This window comes from Melospiza melodia, chromosome 3 (assembly GCF_035770615.1).
Source record: "Melospiza melodia melodia isolate bMelMel2 chromosome 3, bMelMel2.pri, whole genome shotgun sequence".
NCBI classification, from domain to species: Eukaryota; Metazoa; Chordata; class Aves; order Passeriformes; family Passerellidae; genus Melospiza; species Melospiza melodia.
In genome coordinates, this window is record NC_086196.1 from 15,207,932 (window position 1) to 15,232,844 (window position 24,913).

General features: G+C 37.8%; 1 protein-coding gene across 3 annotated transcripts in view; it reads right to left on the reverse strand.

The window, feature by feature from the left end:
• The window catches only part of NBAS (NBAS subunit of NRZ tethering complex), a 159,881-nt gene that overhangs the window by 66,649 nt on the left and 68,319 nt on the right, over positions 1-24,913 (reverse strand). For 2 of the 3 annotated variants that reach the window (XM_063150856.1, XM_063150855.1), the window contains 6 exons: positions 24,358-24,456; positions 17,880-18,047; positions 17,178-17,291; positions 16,801-16,924; positions 11,882-11,958; positions 11,228-11,365 (listed from right to left, as the gene is read on the reverse strand). In XM_063150856.1, coding sequence (XP_063006926.1) covers positions 11,228-11,365; positions 11,882-11,958; positions 16,801-16,924; positions 17,178-17,291; positions 17,880-18,047; positions 24,358-24,456 — 720 coding nt within the window. The remainder of the gene's footprint in view (positions 1-11,227; positions 11,366-11,881; positions 11,959-16,800; positions 16,925-17,177; positions 17,292-17,879; positions 18,048-24,357; positions 24,457-24,913) is intronic. The other variant, XM_063150857.1, reaches the window with a different exon arrangement.

Genomic DNA, 24,913 nt, shown 5'->3' on the forward strand with positions numbered 1-24,913 from the left:
ATTGAGGTTGCAAAGCATTTCCATCACTTTTTGAACTGTAATCTTTTGGCAATGGACAAAAGCTGCCACTGCATTCAGCCACAGAAATCCAAAAGGAAGGAAGAGGACAGGCTCCCTTGTGCCCAGATCCCTGTAACACCAGGTTCCTTTTACACCATTTTAAGCAATCCTAAGAAAGGTCTCATGCTCCAGAGGGAGACACATACACCAAGCAACATCTTCATGGCTAGCAAAACAAGGAGATGACAGCACATGAGCAAGGGCAACCAGGGAGCAGCATGTAAGGTTCCTGCTGCACACACCAGGGAGCAGGGTGTGGGGTTCCTGCTGCACACACACACAGGGAGCAGGGTGTGGGGTTCCTGCTGCACACACACACAGGGAGCAGGGTGTGGGGTTCCTGCTGCACACACACACAGGGAGCAGGGTGTGGGGTTCCTGCTGCACACACACACAGGGAGCAGGGTGTGGGGCTCCTGTTGCACACACACAGGGAGCAGGGTGTGGGGTTCCTGTTGCACACACCATGGAGCAGGGTGTGGGGTTCCTGCTGCACACACACAGGGAGCAGGGTGTGGGGTTCCTGTTGCACACACACACAGGGAGCAGGGTGTGGGGCTCCTGTTGCACACACACAGGGAGCAGGGTGTGGGGCTCCTGTTGCACACACACAGGCAGCAGGGTGTGGGGTTCCTGCTGCACACACACAGGGAGCAGGGTGTGGGGATCCTGCTGCACACACACAGGGAGCAGGGTGTGGGGTTCCTGCTGCACACACACAGGGAGCAGGGTGTGGGGTTCCTGTTGCACACACACCATGGAGCAGGGTGTGGGGTTCCTGCTGCACACACACAGGGAGCAGGGTGTGGGGTTCCTGTTGCACACACACAGGGAGCAGGGTGTGGGGTTCCTGCTGCACACACACAGGGAGCAGGGTGTGGGGTTCCTGCTGCACACACACCATGGAGCAGGGTGTGGGGTTCCTGTTGCACACACACAGGGAGCAGGGTGTGGGGTTCCTGCTGCACACACACAGGGAGCAGGGTGTGGGGCTCCTGCTGCACACACACAGGGAGCAGGGTGTGGGGTTCCTGTTGCACACACACCATGGAGCAGGGTGTGGGGTTCCTGTTGCACACACACAGGGAGCAGGGTGTGGGGATCCTGCTGCACACACAGCTGCACTTTGCCCATTTCCCTGCCTCTGCAGCTACTGCCCATCACCAGTGCAGCTGGGAACCAAACCACACCTCTAGAATGCATTCATATTTCAGAAAGGAAAGCTGTCCCTAATCCTTGTAGCAACTGCCACAGTCCTTGCAGCAAGAGATTCAATGTGCTACAAATTTGATGGAGGGGAAGGCAAGAGAAAAAGAATGAAGTGAAGCACATAAGACAATAATTTTCCTCACATACCGAAGCAGGAAAAAAGATTTACAGGAACAAAATAGTTCACCCAAGAAATAAAATCCTGAACGTGCCTGTTCATTGAAGAAATACTCTCCATCTCTCCACAGGACAGCTTTTCATTAATTAAATTAATGACACCTGTCTTCAACTTAGACTTTCGTCATGCTGTGAATCAAAAGTACTCTAACTTAGATACAGCACCACATGAATTTGGGGTAGCCAACCTCCCATATCACAGCTGTCTCACATCTGATCTGCCCAAAGCAAAAGACAAAACATATGGCTCAAATGGAAGACCAGAACATCTCAGAAATAAACTTTTATTGTTATATAACTCAAATGTGAGGATACCTCAGCCTTATTCTCCTTCCACTGCTGCGGCTACACGTATTGTGTGACAACAGTTTTGGTCAGGATCAACTTTCACGACCATTTCTTAAAAGGCTACAGGAAGCAGCAGATCTCATCACTCACACGAGGTCAATATAAAATTACTACCACAATACCTTCTGTAAGCTACAAGATGCATCAGGATCAAGTGGTACAAACTTATTTTAACAATGAAGGAGAGAATCTATGGCTCATCTCTATTGTTAAACCTGTAAGTCTTACACATTCAGACATTAAAACAATATTCTGTTTCAGATTTAAAATCTTAAATCATCTGGCAGAAGTTTCTGCAGCATAGTCTAATGTCTCAGCTATAATTAAGTATAATGGTTTTAAAGCCTGGCCATACTCTTAAAAAAATGCTTCTCACCACAGTATGGTACATGGTACTGCAAACAAGGTATTTCCTACTATACTAAAAAATTTGTGTCTGGATTATGTAGATGCAGAAAGGCAGCTGTGGATTTAAACTCCCCAGCCTCCCTTCCTTCCTTTACCATAGATTTCATGCAAATGTATCATTTTTCCCTGAATGTTTTAAAGTTTCATTCCAGATGAATGACAGTATAAAAAAAGAAAATCACTTCTGGATCACAGCACTGCTGCAGGAACAAAACCAACAAAAATTGCAAGAGGCTGCTGTTCCATAATAAAACAAAAGTAATTAGAAGTGTTGTCCAGGCAGTTGTTTCTATAGTTATGCTAAGTGATTTGTGTTTGAAGAGTTGAACAAATTGCTCTAGTGCTGTTTTTATAGAAACACAAAATTGTTTGGATTGGAAGAGACATTAGAGATCTTCTTGTTGCAAGACCCCTGCCATGGGCAGGGACAGCTGAAACGAAACCAAGCTGCTCAGAGCTCCATCCAAACTGGCTTTGAAGACTTCCAGGGATGGGGCATCCACACCTTTTCTAGGTAACCCGTTCCAGTGCCTCACCACCTTCACACTGAAGAATTTCTTCCTCATACCTAATCTGAACCTACCTTCTCTTTCAGTTTAAACCTGTTCTCCCTTGTCTGGTCGCTTCATGGCCTTGTAAGAAGTCCCTCTCCAGATCTCTTGTAGCCCCTTCAGGTACTGGAAGGTGCTACGAGGTCTCTCCTGATCCTTCTCTTCTCCAGGCTGAACAACCTCAATTCTCTCAGACTTTCCTTCCCTCTGAGCATCTCTGTGGCCTCCTCTGGACTTGTTTCAACAGGTCCATGTCCATTCTGAGGTTCTGGCCTCAGGGCTGGACACAGCACTGCAGGAAGGGTCCCACAAGAGTGAATGGGCAGAATGCCCTCCTTGCCCTGCTGCCCGCACTGCTTTTGATGCAGCCCAGGACACAATCGGCCCTCTCAGCTGTGAGCACACGTCACTGGCTGATGTCAAGCTTCTCCTCAGAGAAACACTTTTATGCTTTGATTTCTATCAGCTATTCCAACAAGAATGAGCAATAATTTCTCCCAAGAGTAAATGTTTTCATAGGTTTTTTCCTACCTTGTGCTCTCTTACAGATTTTCTGATTGATAAGTCAGGTTGAGGTAGAAAAATCTCATTGTTTCATCTGACAGCTCTTTTAGTGAAAATAACACATGATATATAAAAGGTTAAAGTGTCAACTGAAAGAACACTTCTGAAAATAGAAAATTACTACATGGTTTTGAGTGAAGTGCCTACTAAATTCATAGCATATAATTCATTTCCTATTTGCAGTCAGCATTACTCTCAGTAAATAAGTGCCATGTTTTTGGTAATAATCCTAACCTTCTGTCTATCTCCCTTTTGTCTAAAAAACAAATCATTGTGCTTTCTTTTTGAATAAATGATGTAATTGGCTATTCTTTCAGAATATGCCTTTTATCTTGACCTATATGGTAGCAACTGTAGTCATATACAGACTTTGGGACAAGCATACACTCCTACTGCAAAACTTTACTGCAGTATTATGCAATTTCAGATTAAGTACAATACTGTTTCTTTTTAATTTTTACAGTTACTTAACTTGATACATGCAAATATTTATATATTTTACTAATTTAAAGATTAAAAACTAGATATCCTATGAGCTACAAGAACACTTAGCTACCTGTTCCCTGACAGCTATTAAAATGCAAGAAGTCAGATATTTTTCATCCTGATCCAATAGCACTGCTAGCACTTCTCAGAAGTGCAAGTTTCTCAGTGACCACATTACATTATTGAGATACACATTTTTATTAGTAGACTCCTCAACTAAATACAGAGGCCAATCTAGCATTTAGCCTCAATTCTCCAAGATGTAAAAGAAAAAAACACCAACCCAAACCAACCAACCAACAAACCCCACCAGCAAGGAGTCAAACAACTAAAAACCAAAGGGACGGAGAAGCCTACTCTCTCACCCGAAGGAAATTCAGCAATTGAAAGGTAACCTGTATTGCCAACTCAGATGAATGAAATTTTGCTAAAATGTTCTTAATAATTGGATGACTAGCAAATTTCAAGCAGGTTGCCTGCAAAATTTATGATGCTCATTGACTGGAGAAAACAGTTACAGAAGCTTGGAAAAGGAAGGTAAAAGAGAAGATAAAACTGCTTGACTAGTGTAAGACTGCTTCAAAAAGCTGTTGGTCACCTCTGCACTGTGTCCCAGAGAGGGAAAAAACTTCACAAGAAGGAAAAGCATTAGCACTTATCCCAGCTATCTCCCTCACAAGAAAAGTCACTACTATGTCTCCAGAGAAATGTGGGCAAGCTAAAACTCAACACTGCTGAAATGAAAGGCTAGTTTGAAGATCCTCTTTTCTAAAAGAAAATTTCTGAACAGCTGTCTAAAGAACAACACTTGCTCTGCTTTCAGAAGTAGGATTTGACAGAATAGCTCATATAACCCTAGAGAAATAGAAATAAGCAAGACTATAAGTGTCTCATTTCATAAGTGTCTCATTTCATAACACTTTATCTTGAAGAAATGAAACAGGGGATTTGGGGCAACACCTAACAACTATTTAACAATTGGGTATTTCCTGAGTCACCTAAATATTATTTGGTCCCAACTAAGAATGGCAATACTTTGTCATATTGTGTTCTTAACAAAGAAAGATCTGTGAAACACTGGCTTATCTGTATCGAACACATCACAACCAAAAGAATCTACTTGTCACAATCTGGCTGCATTGTCCCTAATTGCTGGATTAGTTTTTCAGGGATCATACCAGATGATGTTCTAAAGTAACCATATTTGCTGGCAGTTCAGGAGAGCTCACTTGAGCTTTAAGCCTTTGGATACATCACAGTTTATAGAGTGTTCCATTTTTGTTAGCTTAAATATTCACTCATTTTGAAAATGTGTGATTATGTGTTGAGACATCACTGAAAAATAAGCAAATCAATGAGGAAAACACACAAAATATGACAAGCTAGAAAGGAAACTTTAAGTGCTAAATAAAGCACCAGGAACGTGTTTTATAAAGAATGGTAAAGCTGACAGAAAAAGTTCTGAAAAGTGCTCAAAATCAGGAAGCCAGCTAGAGAAGTGGCAGGATCCCATGGAGAAAAGGTGTGGAAGGAGCAGTCATGAATAAGTCCACAGCAGTAGGAATCATGAGATGTTTGTGTCAGCCCTCACTGCTGAAGGTGCGGGGAGAGGAGCCCCATGAGTTAAATGAATCTGGAAGGTGTCATTTATGTGCAGCTGGCATTCATCCCTCAGTTCTGAAGGACCACAAATGTGAAATTATGGTAAATGGCAGGCCAAGATGCACCAACAAATATTTTTAAAAATAACATGCCAGCGTGCAAGTTTCATCTGAAAAAATAGGATGTAAAAGGGATCTTCATAGGGACTGTAGCCCAGCAAGTCAAAAGTCTATCCCTAGTAAGATGGCAGACTATATAACAGATATTAAAGACCACTGAGCACTAAGAGATTGGTGGGAAAAGATCAGCGTGGCCTCTGTTCACTGGCTGGAGGCCTATGAGGGTATCTAAGAGCACACAGACAAACGAAATCAAATACACAGAAATCTTGCAAAATACTTTCACAAGTTTTCACACTGAAGTCTAACCAGAAAACTGAAGTTATTAATGGATTGGAAGAATTGTCCTTTCACTAACTGAAATCTGGTGAAACAAGAGATAGAAGCTTGGAGATTGCTTTTTAGAGAGGACAGAGTCAACAGCAAGTACTACAGAGGCAGGTTTTGAGACCACTTTTATTCAGAATCCATTACTGATGATCTAGAGAAGGATTCTGATGACACTAGGGTCTTTGAACTCTCCCCAGATCAGTAGTTAGTCTGCCTGGTAGTCCCATTCATGGTGCCTTCTGCCACTGCCCTCCTTTTCCTTGGTTCTCCCCTCCATCAGAGTCTACATGCACAAAGGAAGACCAATGGGAGAGTGAATAGCGCACCATATATTCAAGGTATTTGCTTTTCTAACTATCAGGTATGCACTGGACTTGGAAACAGAAGTATCATCAAATAGTCCAGAAAACTGGACTTGGAAACAGAAGTATCATCAAATTCAATAGATTCACTCGCCAAGTGTTAACGAGTATCAGTACCTGAACATGTATAAACATGTTATTAACATGTTAGTAGTGTAGGATAGAAAACACTAAGAACTATTAGGCATAACCAGCAGCATGAAAGAGAAGTGGAGCAACCCAAAGACCAGCAAAGAAACTTGAACTTGATGCAGAACATAAAACAGAAATTTCCAACAGTGAAACAACAAGGAAAAATCACACTGCCAAATGAAACTTGCTAGTTTTCAGCATCGCAAACAAAACAGAAAGAGATGACAGCAGGAGATGAGGGCTTGAATCAGGACTTAAAAAACTCCAAGTTTAAAGCCCATCATAGGCCAAAAATAAAGAGCACTACCATTTTACCATCTACAACAGCCCTAGTGCTAGCCATAGCATTTATGAATGGAAAGCTGAATGTCCTGACAAAATGAAACAAGACTGCCTGACACCGTTTGTCAGTTTTGCATGTTAGTTATGCACATGATGTAAAACATTATGTACATAAATGCAAGTTGAGATTAAAAAGGTATATATTATCTCTAGTAAACTGAAGTCATAATTTAGGAATGTGACAGAATATCCAAAACAATACGCAACTGTTTAATGAGCATTCCAGTAAGAGATTTAGAGATTACCACCTGTAGAGACTTAAACCTTTGCTGCACTAGAGTACCAGGTTAAAGCCATTAGGACCTTATCTAGTAAGGGTAATAGATCTGTTATCAGATGCATCAGATCTGCCTCCCTCCCTTTTTCTTGTATGCAGCCTTCTTATATAATGTCTATTTCCATTTCAAATTAAGTCTTTATTTTCAACATCCTGTATATGGAATATTACATAAAGCTGTAGCATACAGACCATGGCTGGGAGTTTTACATTTCTGGATTAATATAACCGCATTTATAATTTATACCAATTTACACCTACAAACAAACAACAAAACCTTGGAAGCCACGTGATGCTGGCAGAAGGAAATCCTGGCAGACCAACAGAAATTTCCACACATTCCATTCCAAGTTCAAAGCACTCCTCTTTTGACCAAATTTTGCCTCTTAGAGATGTCGACAGAGGCTTTCCAAAGAAGAAAGTAACAGAAAAGGGAAGCAGATTAAGTGCACAGAGCACAGGTTCACTGTATAAATGTGCCCTGTCATATACAAGGATAAATACATATCTGGCTATTTAACTCTGTGGGACTGAACTCTCAGCTTCTTCACCAATTTTAGGCCACAGCAAGAGAAGTATCACTAAGGAGAATCTCTGAGCTTACCACTTCAACATACTGTCAGCTGCAATGCACAAATGGACAGGAATCAAACTCACCTTCTTGACTGAAAAGTAACATATAAGGGAAGAAAATAAAAAACTAAGAATTTTCTGCTAACAGCAAATCTCTTCATCTGCTATTATGTGCAAATTTCTGTTCACCTCTGCAACTTAGCAGTATTTGTTGTACCTGTTGTTTGATGCTCCAAAAAAAACCTTGCCCCCTCAGCTGAGGTCAGTAAAATAATCCTCTTCAAAACAACAGAAGCACCTCAACTACAGAGTATTAGCATGAGGACAGGAATGTAACATATTAATTAACCTCAGGATAATTAAGCATTTTCACTCCCTTCTAGAGTAAACAATTTATTCTGGTCAATTATCAGATCACCAGGATAGGACAAATGAGGAGATAAGCTGCTAACAAGAAGAATTACCCAGCAAATTCCTTGGTCAGTTGTACAGCTTTTCTTCTTGTTCATCAAGACCGGGAATTTGTGAGGTGAATCAGAGTGGCAGTGGGGCAACAGCCTGGATGCTGTGCAAGCAAGGATCAGCAACAGCTGAAACAGGCATGTTACCAACCCTTCTAGCCACAAATGCAAAAGCACAGCACCACAGGGGCTGCAATGAAAAGGCAATCCCACCCTGTTACAGACCTAAACCAAAAACAAATATAGGTCCTCAAAGGGTAATTAGTCTTCTCATACCAGTACATTTCACATACACTCCATTCCTGGAAATTTTGCTCTGTTCTTCTGACCTTTATCTGCAGTTTTCTTAGGTTAGACAGCTTCTTTAATATATTCCTCAGGACAAGAAAGTAATATAGCTCAGATGCCTTAAAGTGTGACTGTTATGTTTATGTTATCATAACAACTAAAATTTGAAATTGTCTTGGGCACAAAATAAAGTAATGCTTTACAGCCAGATCCCTTTGTTTGTCCTAGAAGCAAAATAATAACTTTACCAGAAACTGAAATTATCAAGATGATTTCCTTTTGGGCATCAACAATACAAAAAGTGATAGTGAGAATTTCTGACAATTTATGACTCTGGTTTGATGCATAGATATTAGCTGTCAGTATTTCACATCACAACTAAAACAAAGAAAAAAAGAAACAAGCCTTCATGCAACAGACCCAATCACTGCTTCAAAATATCTTTCTTGACTAACTGGCAAGTCTTGAAAGTCTGTCCTAGCCAACAGAAGAGGAGCTCTCCTTGCACTTTTCATTATCCTTGTAACATTATGTTCTGTCATTTCCATTCTACCAACATTTCTCCTGTTCTGCCAGAGGCACTCATGAGCTCTTTTCAAACAATGTCATTTTAAAACGAGAAACACAGAATGTGTAGACTTTTCCATGCTTCCATACAGTTTCCTTTAAATTCAGATCATTTTCCAACAGTATACTACTTGATTCACCAGACTAGAAAAATCACAGCTACTGTGACTCAGATGCTAGTAGACAGAAACAAATGCTCTATGATCTTGAGGTTTCACCTTCTGAGCATGTGGCTGAAGTGCCAGATTTACTGGCCATGTAAAGAGTGAGAATGGGCGAAAACAAGGATTGTCTTTACACTCTCATCGACAAAAACGCACTCAGATTCCTTCTGAGAATAATGTACAGCTTTGAGGCAGGCAAAGGACCTAGGGATGCACTTCTGCTTTCACAAACAGCCACAAGATAAAGATGATGCAAGTCACCAGTGCCATGAGTCAGAAGACAATCTACTACAGAATGACATCTCCAGCTGAGTGTAACATGTTCATTGAAGTTTGAGATCAATTTTCTTTTCCTCACACAGAACTCTTAGAAAACACAAAAAACCCCCAAAACTCATGGCTAGATCTACTCCCATGGATACAAACTAGAATAGCATTTATGAACAAACTTGCAGGTGGACCCATTCTTTATTAACACCATCTAAGATGTAAATTTAAGCAAATGTCTGTTTTGCATAAAAATTAAGCATAAATTGGACATTAAATCTGGCATTTAGCATTTTTGGTTTGGGCTTTTGGAAAAAAAAAACAAGCATGTTTATTTTGGTTAAAAGTATCTGTTTCTATTTCTTGTTTTCTACCTCTGTGACATTCCTTCACTGAATACCCTTGGAATTAGTAACAATGAATTATAAATTAGTATTTGATTATGTTGTTTTTTTACTGGCATAAAGGCCAGTTTTGGTGGGTTTTTTTTCCTGGTTTTTTTGGTGTGCTCTTCATTCAATCTTCTTCTACAGTTGTTTTCAAAAGCTATTGTTTAAAAGTAGCTTAAACATAGAACCTACTATTTCTAGCATACAACTTAGAATCCACTATTTATCACAGTCACATACAGTATTTTACCAAGATGGAACAAAAGATTAGCCAAAGATCACATCACAGTTAAGAGATAAATTGCATGGTGCCATTGATAAGACTTTGCTTAGTAGTAGGGAGTACAAATAGTTCAATCTAACATCTCTGTCCTCATTCTTGTAACTTGCACTTTCCAAAGGCTGCTTAGATTTTCCTGTAAAATAGGACTATTTAAAAAAGCTAAAGTAAGAAAAAAAGCCCCACAAAAACCCACAAACTTTTTTCATTAAAGTTATCATGCAGCAGGAAGATGTAGAGGCTCAAAGAAAACTTTTTAACAAACAGGAATTAATTCTTCACAACCAACTTATTTTTCAAGCCCCACAGTTGTGGCTATGTTTTCCTTTAGCATCTAACCAGAAGAAAGTAAAATGAACATCTCAGCAGGAACATGAAAGGCTTCCTAATTGCAGAATTGGGCGAATATCAAAACAGGCTTTCTGCTGTAAATCAGGAGTCATTCTTAACATGGTAAAAACCAATTCTCTCATGCCACAGTGGTGATTACTTCCTTTTCAGAAAACTTGTGACCAGAAGTGTTCTTTTAGCTACAGTTTAGAGACAGGCTGAAAAGCAAACAGTCCAGAGAGCTTCTTCACAGGAGGAAAGAACTGGTGTAAATTCAGAAAGACTCTCTTGGAGCAAACAAGGGGTTTTATGCAGGCACCTTAGTAAGAATGGCAATCAGTTCCTTACTAAACTTTTGTATGCCACCTCTTCCATTTAGTACAGACTTCACCATGAAAACTGCTTTAAGCATTGTCAATGGAGAACAGGCAAAGTAGTGCCATTCCAAAAACAGAAACTTGTCAAAGGAAATAAAAAAATTTCCCTATGAATGAGGATAAATTTCAAAACACCATATGTAAACTGAAATACAATCTAAAACACCCTAGGTGAGGCTATGGAAACTTTCTGAAATGCACTGTTTCTGTTGAAATGGACTTTACTTTTCCTGGGAAGTACTATATTGCCTTGGACACGGTATTGCAAGGTAACAGCATAAGCTATACTCATTCCTGCTTAGTGCTTATAAGCTACTTTGAAGACTGATAGTGCTGTTACCTAAAAATGACACTTGATATTGTGCTTCAAAAACTCCTCCACAAATTGTGAAGTACTTGTTTGTTTACAGCACTGTAGAAGAATAATTATGTGTAACACAACAGTCTGCTTACAGTGTAAGTCAGATCAGCCCCTTAACAGGCTTAACTCATGTACTGGCTTTTTAGAATAGCTTTTAGTCTGAACATTAATGAATGTGGCTTTAAAAAGAAAAGAGTACTAACCCTGTAGAGAGGATGGCATTTGTCCTTGAAACATGGTGCCAAACGAGCATAGATCTGCAGGCTATAGTAATAACTTGCCAGCTGGAGAGATAACGCAGAATGTAATTGCTTTTCAAAGCATTTGTTGGCGTCTACAACCTAGAAGAAATAGAGAATTCATTTACATGAAAGAACTAGTAAGCATACAACATTAAGTGTACAAATTTTCTAAAAAGCTACTTGCTATGATTTAGAAATAGCTCTGTGTTTTTCTGGCACAGAAGTAAATCGATAACCTCCATACATAAAGATAATTCTACATTTCTTCCCCTTGCACCTAACCAAAATATTTTTCCAACTACACTATTGCTGCTTCTATACCACAAGGATATTATCCACATTTCTGAGTTACATTAGAATTGTCAGTCTGGTGGTCCAACTTCTATTTTATGTAGGAAAATGTATCTTTTCATCAGTGCCATGCTCAATGGAACATCCAATGGCATATGTTCACTTTCCTTTACATGCACCAGCCCAACCTGTAAAAATGTGTATTAAAATGAATTTGAATACTTAAGCTTTTAATACCTTAAGGAAGTGAAATTTGCTAATGGAATTCTGCTATGAATAGTCTTGCCTGGCAAAAACACACAAACAAAGCCCCTGTCAACATACCTGTGGCAGTGCAAGCAGATAGGCAAGAGACAAGGCCGCATCTTTTGGTAAAGCATCACTTGCCAGTTGTAGCAGAACTGCAACAGAGATGGAGCAGACACAAAGTTTGGATTTCTGACCCTCTTGGCCTTGAGAGCTAGCAAATGAAATGTTCTCAGGGCAACTATATTTTATTAGACACTAGCTTGAAACACTCCAGATATACTTAATTAAACACTTATCAGCACAATCCAGAAAGAGATAATATATAATTAAACTGCAGCACAGCTTTACCTTAACTTCCAGGGAAAGTGTTTGACGCATTAACCAAAGAAGAATGAGATTATGCAGCAACAAATGCTAAACAAAACCACCTGTACTGATTTCCAAGAAGCAAATATTTTGCTTGCAAAATCAATGAAGTAACGTAATGCTCTAAAGGTTCGAAGATACCAAGAAGAGGAATGGTACAAAATGTCTTCTCTTCAAGCCTGAGCTCAAATTCCCTCATTACTGAACATAACAAATCATATTAAAAACTTCTGCCTTAATCAAAAAATAAAAATCACAAGTATCATAAGAAACACCACAAAAATGTTCTGCCACATATTGAAAACAAGTATCAGTACTACAGCAATTTTAATAAATTCATTAAAGGATAAGCATTCTGATTATAAACTCATATACTTCTGGTAAAACTGACACAAAAATCACCTGCTTTTCCTGCATTATAGATATCACACTTGGGGGGAGGGGTTGTTTCCATTGTCATAGATTACATTATTACTAATGTTATTAATAACAATATTATTTCAATAGGAACAAGCTATCTTGCAGCAACTTAGCTCTTTGTTTATTTCAAGGAAGTCTCAAACACCTGTTTGTTAATTCCCACATTACATAAACTCCTCTGGAGGGCATGCTGGTAAAAACCCAATTACTCTGCACACACTCCCACAGTTAATTCTTTGTTCCAAAGAATGACTTATAAAAGGCTTGAATGACCAATTACAATTTTAAGATTATCATTAATTTGCCATCAGCCTGAAGTGGATTTACATGCTGGCCCTCAGCCAGATACAAGCACTAAATTTCTATGTGACAAGTAACCACAGAGGCTGCAACATAAGCCTGTCCAACAGCACCTATCCTTTATGCTTCAAATGGCTTTTACTGTGCTTCAGACAGCTTCTTGCTTCTGACAGATTGTCCAAGCAAAGATAGTAAGAACTCCAGAAATATCTAATATTAAAATCTGGATGAAAATTGCTGGCTCCTCCTCTGATAACAGAAAAAAAAAAGTGAGGAGGAAGAGTTTCAGTTCTGCTCTCTTTTCCCTTTCTTTGGAGAATTAATGCTAGTAAAACCTCTGAGTACACAATAAAATATGGGTTCCCTTTCAACTTAACATCCCCAACATGACTACTTGCAAAAACTGATCTTCACCATTAGGATAGCAATAATTACAAAGAACACAGCACCAATACAGGGCCAGAAAACAATATGATTTTCTTCACACTTCTGCATGAAGTGTGACACAATGGCATCCCAACTCCCAGAACGTATGTAAGAAGAAAGAATTGCCTCTATTTTCATACCTTCCAAGAAAAAAAAAAATCAGTAATTTTTCTGCATGCTAATGTGTTCATGATAGGTTTTCATGCATCCATACTTAGATGTGCACTTTACATACACACAAATACATGTATGCAAAAATAATTTCATACAGCTTTCTGTCTCCCAGGGAAGCCATGCAAGAATCCTCTGCCATCTAGCAGGGCTGAGTTCAAGTTACAGGCTCCAAACATCAGCAGGATGCCATTCTGTCCTATCATCTATCCTCACAAAATTTACAGGAACTTAATGTCATTTCAGACCACTACCAAATCTGGAATTTGCCACAGGGATTAGACATTACAGGGTTGGCAAACCAGGGAGGGCAGGCAGTGACAAGCAAAATGCCAATGCTGCTGTCCTGAAGCACTAATTTCTCATAGAAACACAAAAATATTTTGATTTTACAAATATTTTCGTTTTCTGTGCAGGTCTTTATGCCACAGCCTGTTTGAGATGCTAAGTATCAAAAAAATGGTTTATCTGTGAAAATTGGAATTTCTCCATACACAGGAAGTTTCAACTCACTTTTGATGGGCTTTCCTCTGAAAAAAATGCAAAACCTGCTTTGAGTCTTCAATTGTTCATTTAGTCCATGATAAAATCTCAATAAACTTAGAAGCATATACTGCAGTTAAACAGACATATCTACAACTAACCACAAAATTATGGGGAACCTTAAGGTATTAGTTGCTCCAAAACCCCTGAGGACTAATAGGTATGACTGACTGTCTTGGGTTTACTCTGAGTTTAGTGCCTAATCTGGTTAGAAGGATATACAGCCATCTTTTCAAATTTCATCTTCAACCTCCTGATCAATCCCTAAGGCCTAAGGAGAAACAAAACTCCTATTAAACAGAGATGCACAACACGGCCTGAGCCACACCAAGTGTGGGTGAACTATCAGCCCACAGCTGAGGAAGGGGCACTTTACAGGACTCAGAGGGATGAGAGTTACCATTTCACTTGGAAATACTCAGTTTACCACCTACATCCAGATAGCAAGGACAAGAAAAGTCAAGATGCAAGGCTTGTAACACTACCCAATCCAAAAAAGCAGCAAGATATCCTGAGTTTTATTACAGAGTTTTATCAAGGCTAGACTGGATGGGGCTCTGAGTAACCTGGTCTAGTGGAAGGCATCCCTGCCCATGGCAAGGGATTGAAACGAGATGATTTTTAAGATTCCTTCCAACCATTCTACCCTTCTATGATGATGCATACGGTCAGTGGGGAAGTGTTTAGCCAGTCTCTCACACTGCACATGGCACTGTTATAGTAAATAAAGTCTGATGCTTACTCCAGCCTCTCCTAAGAAAAAGTACCAAGTACAACGAAGACCTCTTTGCTAAACTGCATCTCCCTCCAGGTTCTTCAGTTCTTTTGATGGAGTTGAAACCTGCTGCTGTAGCTGTCCTACAAGACAGCTAGAAGCAAACAGCTGGGATTCAAACTTGTCAGCAAAATCAACTGAAACCTTCTATCCTTGCAGTTACTAGACCAGTGCAGTAGCTGACACCTCATATCAGCATTCAAGTTTTGTACGGCAAAATCCTACCCAAAAATGTACAGGAAGCCTGAAAATGGTAAAAATGCAGAATAATAAGTGGGATTCATATCTGTGTGATTCCTTAAACTTCAGCAGTGTGCTATCAACAGGTATATTTTCAATCTGCACAATCCTGAATGTGTTAACTCATCATAAAGACTTCCATGAGAATTGACAAAGCAAAGCTTTAAGGGGGAAGAGGTGGGATCCAATACCATTAACACAGGGCTAAACACACCACAAATAGTAAATTATTAATCCAATTATTTAGAGAAAGCTATGTTATGCTTAAGAACAATTTACTGACTACCAAAAGGTGTAATACAGAAGGACTGGTGAGTTCAAAATAAACACAGTCCATTTTGCCAGAGGAAAACACTGAGAACTCTGTTTCAGAGCACAGCTGGAAGGACTCTTAAGTGAAACTCTGACTACAGAATAAAAGTGGTGGAAGAGAAGTATTTAATGGCAAAAATTTTATTCTTCACACTTAAAAGGAATGAGATAGATGCTCAAAAACTGAAGCTAGAATCTAAAATTTCTTTTCTTCTTCAAGGAAAAGTCCCCAACACTGAAATTTCCATCTCAAAAGCAGCCACTGAATTGTAAACAATCAGCTCCAATTACTCAAGTTAGAGCAGGAACTATTTCCACAGATCTGCCAAGTAAATAATTTTCCCTAAGGAAGCAATAAATACTTTTTAATCCTTGCCCCCCCTCCTCCTTTAAGACACTGGAATCAAAGCTTAAGGCCTATGAGCATTCAGCATACAACAAATGAGATTTTAAGTACTGATTTTAAAGGATTTTTTTTGCATTAAGAGAGCATGTAAAGACCAAAATACGCACACACCCAGTTTATACAAGCTGTTGCCAACCTTTTCTGATTCCCGGTGTTGTTATATTAGAACTACACAGTTATCTGTACAAACACCACATATCTCAGACTACTGAATCATACACTTGGTAAGACAAATATGCTGGTTTTCATGAAACACTTTGAGTAAATGTGTGGCTTGTGAGGAAAGCCTGTCTTGAAACTTCTCATCTAGCAAATGATTTAATATACTCATTTTTTACGACAGAATTTACCACAAGCCAAGTATAATACATATATCTTCCTTCAAAAGACACTAACAGCATGTAATATTTAAACAGTTAATTTCTTAAACCAGCAGAAGATATCCAAAAGGAAAGATAACCACAGGTGGTTTTTATCTTTTTTTAAAAAGTGAAATTGCTTCTGTTAAAAAATTATTAAATATAATCTGTAACATGTAGACATTTCAGAAGAAGACAAAAAATTCTGACAATTCCAGAAGCTGTAGTTAAGCATTAATTGACAAATAAAATACTACAATAAACCTGCAATACTGAAACTTGGATAAACAGTGGCACAGAATCTGAATATGCAGACATACAGAGAAATAACTCATAATGGCTTACAAATTCCCATGAACTGTATATGGTAATATTCAGGAAACCTTCAACAATTCCTCCTATCATTGCCAACTCCCAAATAACAATTTCTGCTTATTTAAAGAGAACTTTCATTTTTCTAGTCTTTGCTGAGCAACTCTATGTCACTAATTCCCTTGAAAACACTGCAGCTACTTCTAACAAGACTTCTTACCAACAAGAGCCATTGAACCACATCACAATTCATGCAAAACACCCAGAAAATACTTCAGATTGTTCTGTACAATTCTCCACACTTAAACCACAGATACTTCTGTATTTCCTATACATGGAAGGAATATATCCAGTAAGTCCATACCTTCTGTAGTTGGAAGTAGGTCTTTTCCTTCGCTCTTTGTCTCTGCGAGTTTCCCTGTTCTCAGCAACACTTCTGCAAAGCTTTCCAAGGAATTGTTCTGGTATGTTCCATAGCTGACCTCAGACTGGAAGTAAAAAGACAACTGACATAGGCACTCTACACCTGCACTTTTATTTGGATCACTTGCATCACATGCAGCTGCTTAACTCAGTTCCTCTATTTGCTTTCCTTTGTTTAATTCTAATGATGTTTAATTTTAATTATTTTTTCCTACTATGGTGCAGAATTTCAAGTCACACATATAATCAAAAACTCTGTATTTTCACTTGATTATAAGAGCTCAACAAAAAACTGCAGACTTTGTAACTGTAACTTACTTCTGCAATATATGGATCATCAATTAGAGACTCATAAAATGGATGACAGCCTTGTTTTTCCACAGTAGCATTTTCTCCAGACCCACTTTTTAATACATCTCCAAATTCTTGGCCCTGGGAAAAATAAGCATAGCTGAGCCTATAGCTGTAAAAAAGCTCATAAAAATGCTGTTAACACTATGCAGAAGGGAAACAGCTGTAAATGAAAAGATCATTGAATTCAGTGGGGAGCAACAAAGGAGTCATCTTACATAAACCAGTTTTGAATGAAGTCCAGTATTCTTAAAAAAGGAAAGAGAATCATGTTCAAAAGTAGTATCACAGAAAATAGTGGCACAAACATTATAGAAAGTCACTGAAATAGAGAAAGTAGAAAGGAGAAACTGCAAAGGAACAGCTTTAAATACAAGATGACAGTATTTAAAGAGTGGGCTTTACTGTGCTTTGCTCCCCGAAGTTTTAAAATTCTGCCAAATTTCAATTAGGCCTTCTAACACTATGCTAAAAAACAGGAGAGAATAGACTAGAAAACAGCTTTAGACTCCTTGCTTCACTGGGATTTCCTTGCAAACAGTCCCATGATGTCTGTAGTTTGTTTATGGATTTGAGGGTTCAGCTATCAGCTCCTTCAAAGGAGCCGAGTTTTTATACTAATGTATCACAAATGTGTAAACATCTGGGGACACATCAGCAATCCCTTACATGTAGTGGTCGCAGATAAGTTAAGGACCTCTTCCACCACTGCCCATCACTGACAGCATGCAGCATGGCTTTGGTAGTCAGAGTTGTGTTGGACAACACCTTCATGGTTTTGGATGTCGTCCAGTACAACAAATCAGCGGACTGGCCAGAGGAGACGCTGCTTTCATCCTGTGACATATCCAACACACAATGCAAGGGTTAGACTCCTGCTGTAATTAGGTTAGTGACCTAAAGCCAAACAAATGCATTAGAGTTCAGGCACACTGTATTAATAACACACTTCAATGACCATTAATTCAGGCAGCAGTTGCCAAAAATAAACAAAAGACAAACTGAAAGTGATTTAGGAGTTTCACTGTGAAGTAAGCAGTGTTATCAGCACAACATTTGGCCCCTTACTCAGTTATCATCCCCTGTTTCCACAGACTGCACTGGTTTTAATTCCAAAGTTTATAATGGCAATGTTCTACATAAATGTTGAATGTTTCCACTAAAATAATCACCTCTCTACAAACATGAGGATTGAGTATACTAAAGTTAATCTTTGATAATTCAAGAAAGCTGATATTAGAGCCAACCTTGTATTTTTACAGAGGCAGCATTAATTAAGTTGAACTCCCAATAGGGGAAATAGTAGAGATGTAAATATACATCTCTGGACCAAGTAATAAAGTATCATCAAGCTTTGAAATTTTGCAGCTGGCACGCAAAATACTGAAAACCAGCCAGCCTAAAGGACTACAAGAATCCCAACTGTTTCTCAGTCAAGAACTCCTTCTGCAATACATGCACATATACCTTCACTTAGTATGAACTCACACATCGCTCCACTCTTAAGAGTAGATACATGTTCCACAAATGGGGCTCTCTATACCAGCTCTTCCTATGTAAAGCATTTAAATAAATACCCAGAACATCCATGTTGTCTGATCTGTGCTATTCCAGCTCTCAAAGGTTTGTGTTAATTGCATGCTTTACAATGCGTGCACATTAATCACAAACATATAATTAGCATACAGAGGTAAACACACTGTTTTCACAACAAAAAACAAATATTTTCCTTCATATAGCAAACTTTAACAGCCATATGGTTATCCCTAACAACCCTACTATTAATTTCCCCATACACTGAAGTATATTGGAACAGAAAAATTCTACCTGTATAACAGCGTGGAAAGTATTAGTTTACAATTTACTAATTAATGACAAAACCTCAAACATGAGAGCCAAAGGATGCCAAATTATGCTGAAGAGAAATATTATCCATTGTAACCTCAGAGGAAAAACATATCAGCTTCAATAAAATATAATTTCATGTAGAAAACCTTATTTTTAGTACCTTTTACTATAACGTACAGTAAATTACTGCATCAAGCTGACCATTGAAGTAGCAGGTTCATCTTTAGTCCTTCAGCATTTGTTTTAATTTTTTTTGAAATCATTTTGTGCATTTCACAGATGCACCACTAATGAGTCAACTGGATAAACTGGGACTTTCAGCTCTTGCTTCACCAAATTAAGAAAGTGCATGCCAAGTACAACCTGTCAGAATTTTGTGCTCTGAAAAAAGAAAAGCAACTGAAAATCCTAGGTCTGGTGGCCTGGGGGGAGAATTTCTTGTTCATGTGTTTTCTAAATAAACCATGTTAAGTATTAAGTAAGACAAATTTTTGTAATTTATTTTAAATACAGAATACTAATTCCTCTCTGCCACCATTTTCAAGTAGATGCTGCAACACACCTAGTTGATTTTTCATGGAGGAAAACTAAACCAAAACTAAACCAAACTAAAACAGAATGAGAAAAAAACATCCCACCCAAGTTATCAACTGCATTTGAGCAAAGCACTTTTCTTTAAATCAGCCTCCTTCAGCAGTATGAAAACTAATGAGCCAACTTGTATGCAGGGGTTAATGCTTATGGCACTACTACTATCAGACAAACTCTGCTGACTTTCGTTTAAAAATAATTTCCCTCTAATTACAGTTTTTCAGCAAAAAACAGAAATTCTGTTTTCTGAGAAGACATTTCACTCTGTACCTGGAACAGCAACACTTACAGGTTACAACTTTTTGCTATCTCAAATCAATCTCTCACAAAATAAGTTATTTCTTAAATAAGGTTGGAGATCCCATCTCGAGAAAACAACTTTAATTATTAAATAGTAGACAAATTAGCAGATTGAAAATCGGCTTGAATCTAAATGGTATAAAAAAAGACAACCAGCAAATTCTGAATTATCAAGTTACTTTAAAATAACAGCTAAAATACTTATATAAATATATACAGCGTATTTTTATATTTATATACACCTTGGCTCCTACACACACTTATATAATTCTAAACAGTCTCATGGGAGAACAAATAACAAAGCCAACTGTTTGTGAGACAAGCCACAAAAGAGACAATAATAAACTAGAACAATAGCAGCATGGATTTTAGGATTGGTTTTGGTCTTTGATGACAATTAGTCAAGGTGCAAGGATTAAAACTTGCAAAAACCATACACTGCATACACTTTGTATGTTAAGAATCATTTTATGTCAAGACTATGAAGGAAATGAAAAGAGATAGAACAGAGTCTGTTCGAAAACAGAGCATCACATCTTAGGTCTTCCTTTTCCCTTTTTGGTACTTCCATTGCCAAACAGGAATTTAAAACAGCCTCTTTTACATACGTACTCATGCAGAACCTACATGTGGTTCTTTTGTGCCTTGGAGGGTTTTGTATTGGGGATTTTAAATTTTTTTTTCAATGTCTGTTACAGCTATGAACCACTCCAAGTGAAAGCTCCAGTCCTGCAATGACAAACCAGACCCTAAATGAGAGACTATGGAAAAGATTCAGCTCAAGATGACAACACTAACGTTCAAGAGTCACTGAATGTTCAGGCTCTTTCTAGGGCCATAACATCATGGGAAAAAAGAAGTAACCCAGTCTTAAGCAGACACAATGCATTTGATTCAGCTGCTGAAACACAGGCTTTGATGAGTGCCTGAGAGATACAGCAGTGATTAAGACAGCTGCTTAACACCTGCAGATCTGACAGAGACATTTTGGAGCAGCAGCTAAAGGACAAGAGCATAACTGATCATGACTCTCTAGTAATTTCTAAGCAGCTGGCATAACAATGTGTGACCTACCAATTTAATGTAAACAAATGTTCTAAGAGATCCTGTCTTTTCCCAGATATAGTGCTTGGGAAAACTGGAAAAGCAGACACTAAAGCTCTGTTAATCAAAATTTTTCTTTTCTTTAAGAAGCCTTTAAGGAAATAATTCTTATAATCTAAACATCTGTTCAAATTATAAGAAAATAATTCTTATAATTTGAACATATTAATTTCTCTAGAAAATGTCTAGAAAATACATCTGCTTTTCTATCAAGAGTTCATTAAAAAATAAAACTTTGAACCTAATTTCTCTTGGGTTGATGTGCCATGTAACAGTAATTACGCTTCCATATTCAGATATGGAAAAAATAATAATTTATAACAGATGTAAACATAATTTAAATATTATGCAGATTTAATAAATTCAGAGCTCACAAAGCAACTGATTAATATTGTTTTGTGCTTATACACAACACAGCATCTCATGTCTAAGGATTTTATTTGAATTTAATAATTTTACCATTAATATTCTGAAAGGTTTTTCACTAATCAAGAACTTAATCTTCTCACCAAGATATTCTGGTTGAGAAGCACAAGATTCGTTCTTTAGGCATTTGTAGCACACACAAGTAAAAAAGATGATGACGTAAGAAGGATGAGGATTGGTGAAACTTAACATTTTGCTTAGAAACAATCTGTACATTGGAATCATGATAGCTTCCACAGCATAACCTCTCAAATGGATTCCATGAGTTCAGACAACAGTGAGAAGTTGACACAAAGCTTGTGCACATGCATTAGCTCCTACAGAATAATGACATGCAGCTTTATCACAGCATTCATTAATTTCTTTTAGAGGAGGACCACCAAAAACCTGGAGAAAAGTTATGCTGCAGCCATCATGAGAGGAATATTAAATTAACCATTTCTAAGCAGTCTATGATATATATAGACTACATAGACTATATATAGACTCCTATCAAGATTTCTGCAAGTTTTAGGGGAAATAGTTTGGAGGAAAAATTGAATAAAAATGAAATTATATCAGGAATTTCTAGGGAAGAGTTCACCAAGAGAAAGCTGATGAAAAAGTATGACCAGCTGAGGATGTTGCTTGACATAAGGGAAGAAATGGTAATGGAGAATAATAATTCAGTGCTAGACACAAGTAAGAGGGAGAGAAAAAGGTCACTAAAAGTTTAAAAAGCAGAAGTGATATACTTACAGGTAGGTATTTTGAATGCAATAGAAAAAGGGATGCCCAAACACATGTATGCCAGACCCAAATACATGTATGCCACACCTTAATCAAGTCAGGATAAGAAAACTTAGAGCATCAATTTGAAAAGGTATCAGTAAGTGAGAAAAACCATTTGTCAATTCCCTGAAATAAGGATTCTGTAACTTAATCAGGAGGTAAGTGAAAGGAGTACAAGAAAAGGGAGAAAAATCTTTGTTTCTTTTTTCTTTAAAGAAACAAAAATTCTGTGCAAGACGATGAAGGTGAAGCACAGGGAATTAGATGAAGTGTGACTACAAGGATTGCAGTTATTAAATATATTGGTTTTCTAACACTGCAGATGTCTGTAAGAATGGCAAAGCTTTACAGTGAGTAAATTTTTGGCTATGTTTCCTCCCGTGCCATTCCAAGAAATGAAAAAAAAAAAGCTCTAAATCCCTATCAAGTCAACTGGGAGAGAACAAAAGGAAAAAAATTAGCAAATATACAAAACTTTATTTCCTAGTGTAACAGTCTGAAACACGACATGCCAAGGAGCCTTATTAAAGAAAAAGAAAATACACCTCAGTGCAGCAACATACAAACTTGCCAGGTCAATTGTCTACCTACTTCAAATTCTAAAGAGACAATCAACCACAACTAAGGGGGTGGGGAAATGAAAGCTGTATTGGAGAAATTTTTGAATGTCAATTCTCCAGCATAATGAAAATTGCTTCCAATATGCAAACTGAAATGATAGCAAAGTTAATTAGCAAGTTTACTCAACTCTGATAAACCTTTGAATAAATTTTTGAATCATTTATATGCATGTCTAATTGTTCTGCCTCAATACAGTACTTCAGCAGATGAAAGGTGATGCATGACAAATTTTTATAGACATTAAAATATTGTAAACATATGCATCCACACCCATATAAATTTTATTAACATCTACTTAATAACCTCCCACTCAGAGAGATGCATCTATGGATTTCCAGAAAATAAAATGCATTTGTGCCAGTGAAACAGACTTGTTCTTCATACTGATGATTCTGGCAGACACAAAATGTTGGCCCTATTCCTCTGAATTCTGTTTGTAGTGTTATTTTATCTTCCTGTCCTTTATTTTATATATATGCAAATACATACATCTACAGGTATGTCTACAAATCCATGTATATACATACATATACATGCACATGTGTGTTTACACACACATATACATATGTACATACATAAAAATCATACACAAAATATGGACACATTCTCCAAGGAGGCTGGAACTCTCATAATTTCTCAAAAAGCCACCCTATGCAACACAAACCTTCTCTTTCTTTCTTTCCTTCCCTCTTTCACCACCCCTTTTAATCTCTTCTTTCTTGTATTTCTTTAAGGCTTTTGATCCCCTCTCCTCACCCCTAGATTTATTTATCACTCACCTATTTCATTAAACCAAACACAGAGAAAAGAATACATTAAATACAGAATTTTCCAGTTCAAAGAGTGTGAAAAACATTCCTGTTCTCACAAATAGGTAAATAATTACATCTTCTTTAAAGAGACAAAAGTACTTGCAATTGCACACATATAGGCATAAAATAATTGATATAAAAGCAGAAAGAATAATCAGACTTGTTTTCTGTTGTCCTGCCTGAACTGAAGGTTCCTTCTGATCTTACACATAAAAATAATTTCACATGCAATGTATGTACATTATAAAGTAACAAGTAATAAACTTCATGATGCACAGTACTAAGGGGAAAAATAAGTTTAATTAAAAAACATTTTTTGGTTAAATATGTATTTCAGGTTTAAAATTGTTGCTTTGAAACTGAGACAGATTAAAAAAAAAAAAAACTAAACCAATATAAATGTTTATTTTAATATAAGTTTTTTTGCACTTTTCCTGCCTCTGGGTTTATGGTTTTTTTTCAATGGCACTAAGACTGTAGGAAGAAGCAACTAAAACTCAGAACAAAGTATAAATACAGAAGCAAAATCTTCAAGTTAATCTAACAACAGAAAGTACTACATGTCTAATGTAGTTGCTCATTCTATCTAGTAAGCAGACAGATGTTGTCATTCTTGAGAGTAATGTAGAATCAAGTCTTTTATTATTACCTTTAAAATTCACATTAAAACTTACCTCTGTATCCTTACTGATCAACAAAGAAGGCCCAGAGATACTTGAATTCTCACCTCCTTCAGAAGGAAGGAACTGGTAATTCACAGCCTGATAAAGAATCTATAAACATGAAATAAATATTATCTTTTGCCAAGCAAAGAAGCCAATGAAAGAATTATGACTGATTTCACAGAAAACCCAAGAAACTGATGTAAAGGCTTCCATGACAGAAAAGGGGGCAAGAGAAGATGCAAAGAAGGAAACACAGCATCTCTGACATCCTCTCACTGTTGGAGTCCCTAGACAAAATGACCTTCCCTTCTCCATGAATTTTGTTCAATATTTTTCCCAAAAACTAAGATTTATTTTTTTAACTTTATGTACCGCGCTGTACAATGTAGAGGAAAGAAATGTCATGAAAACCTCCATTTTCTGAACTGAGACTCTGAAGCACTGGGTAACTCCACAAAGACAGGTGTTTCACAGGACAATGGTTTTGTGAGCAGAATTTCTGCACAGAACTTCCACCTTCTCACATTGCTTGTATTCTCACAGAAACTTCTGTTCAGGGCATTTT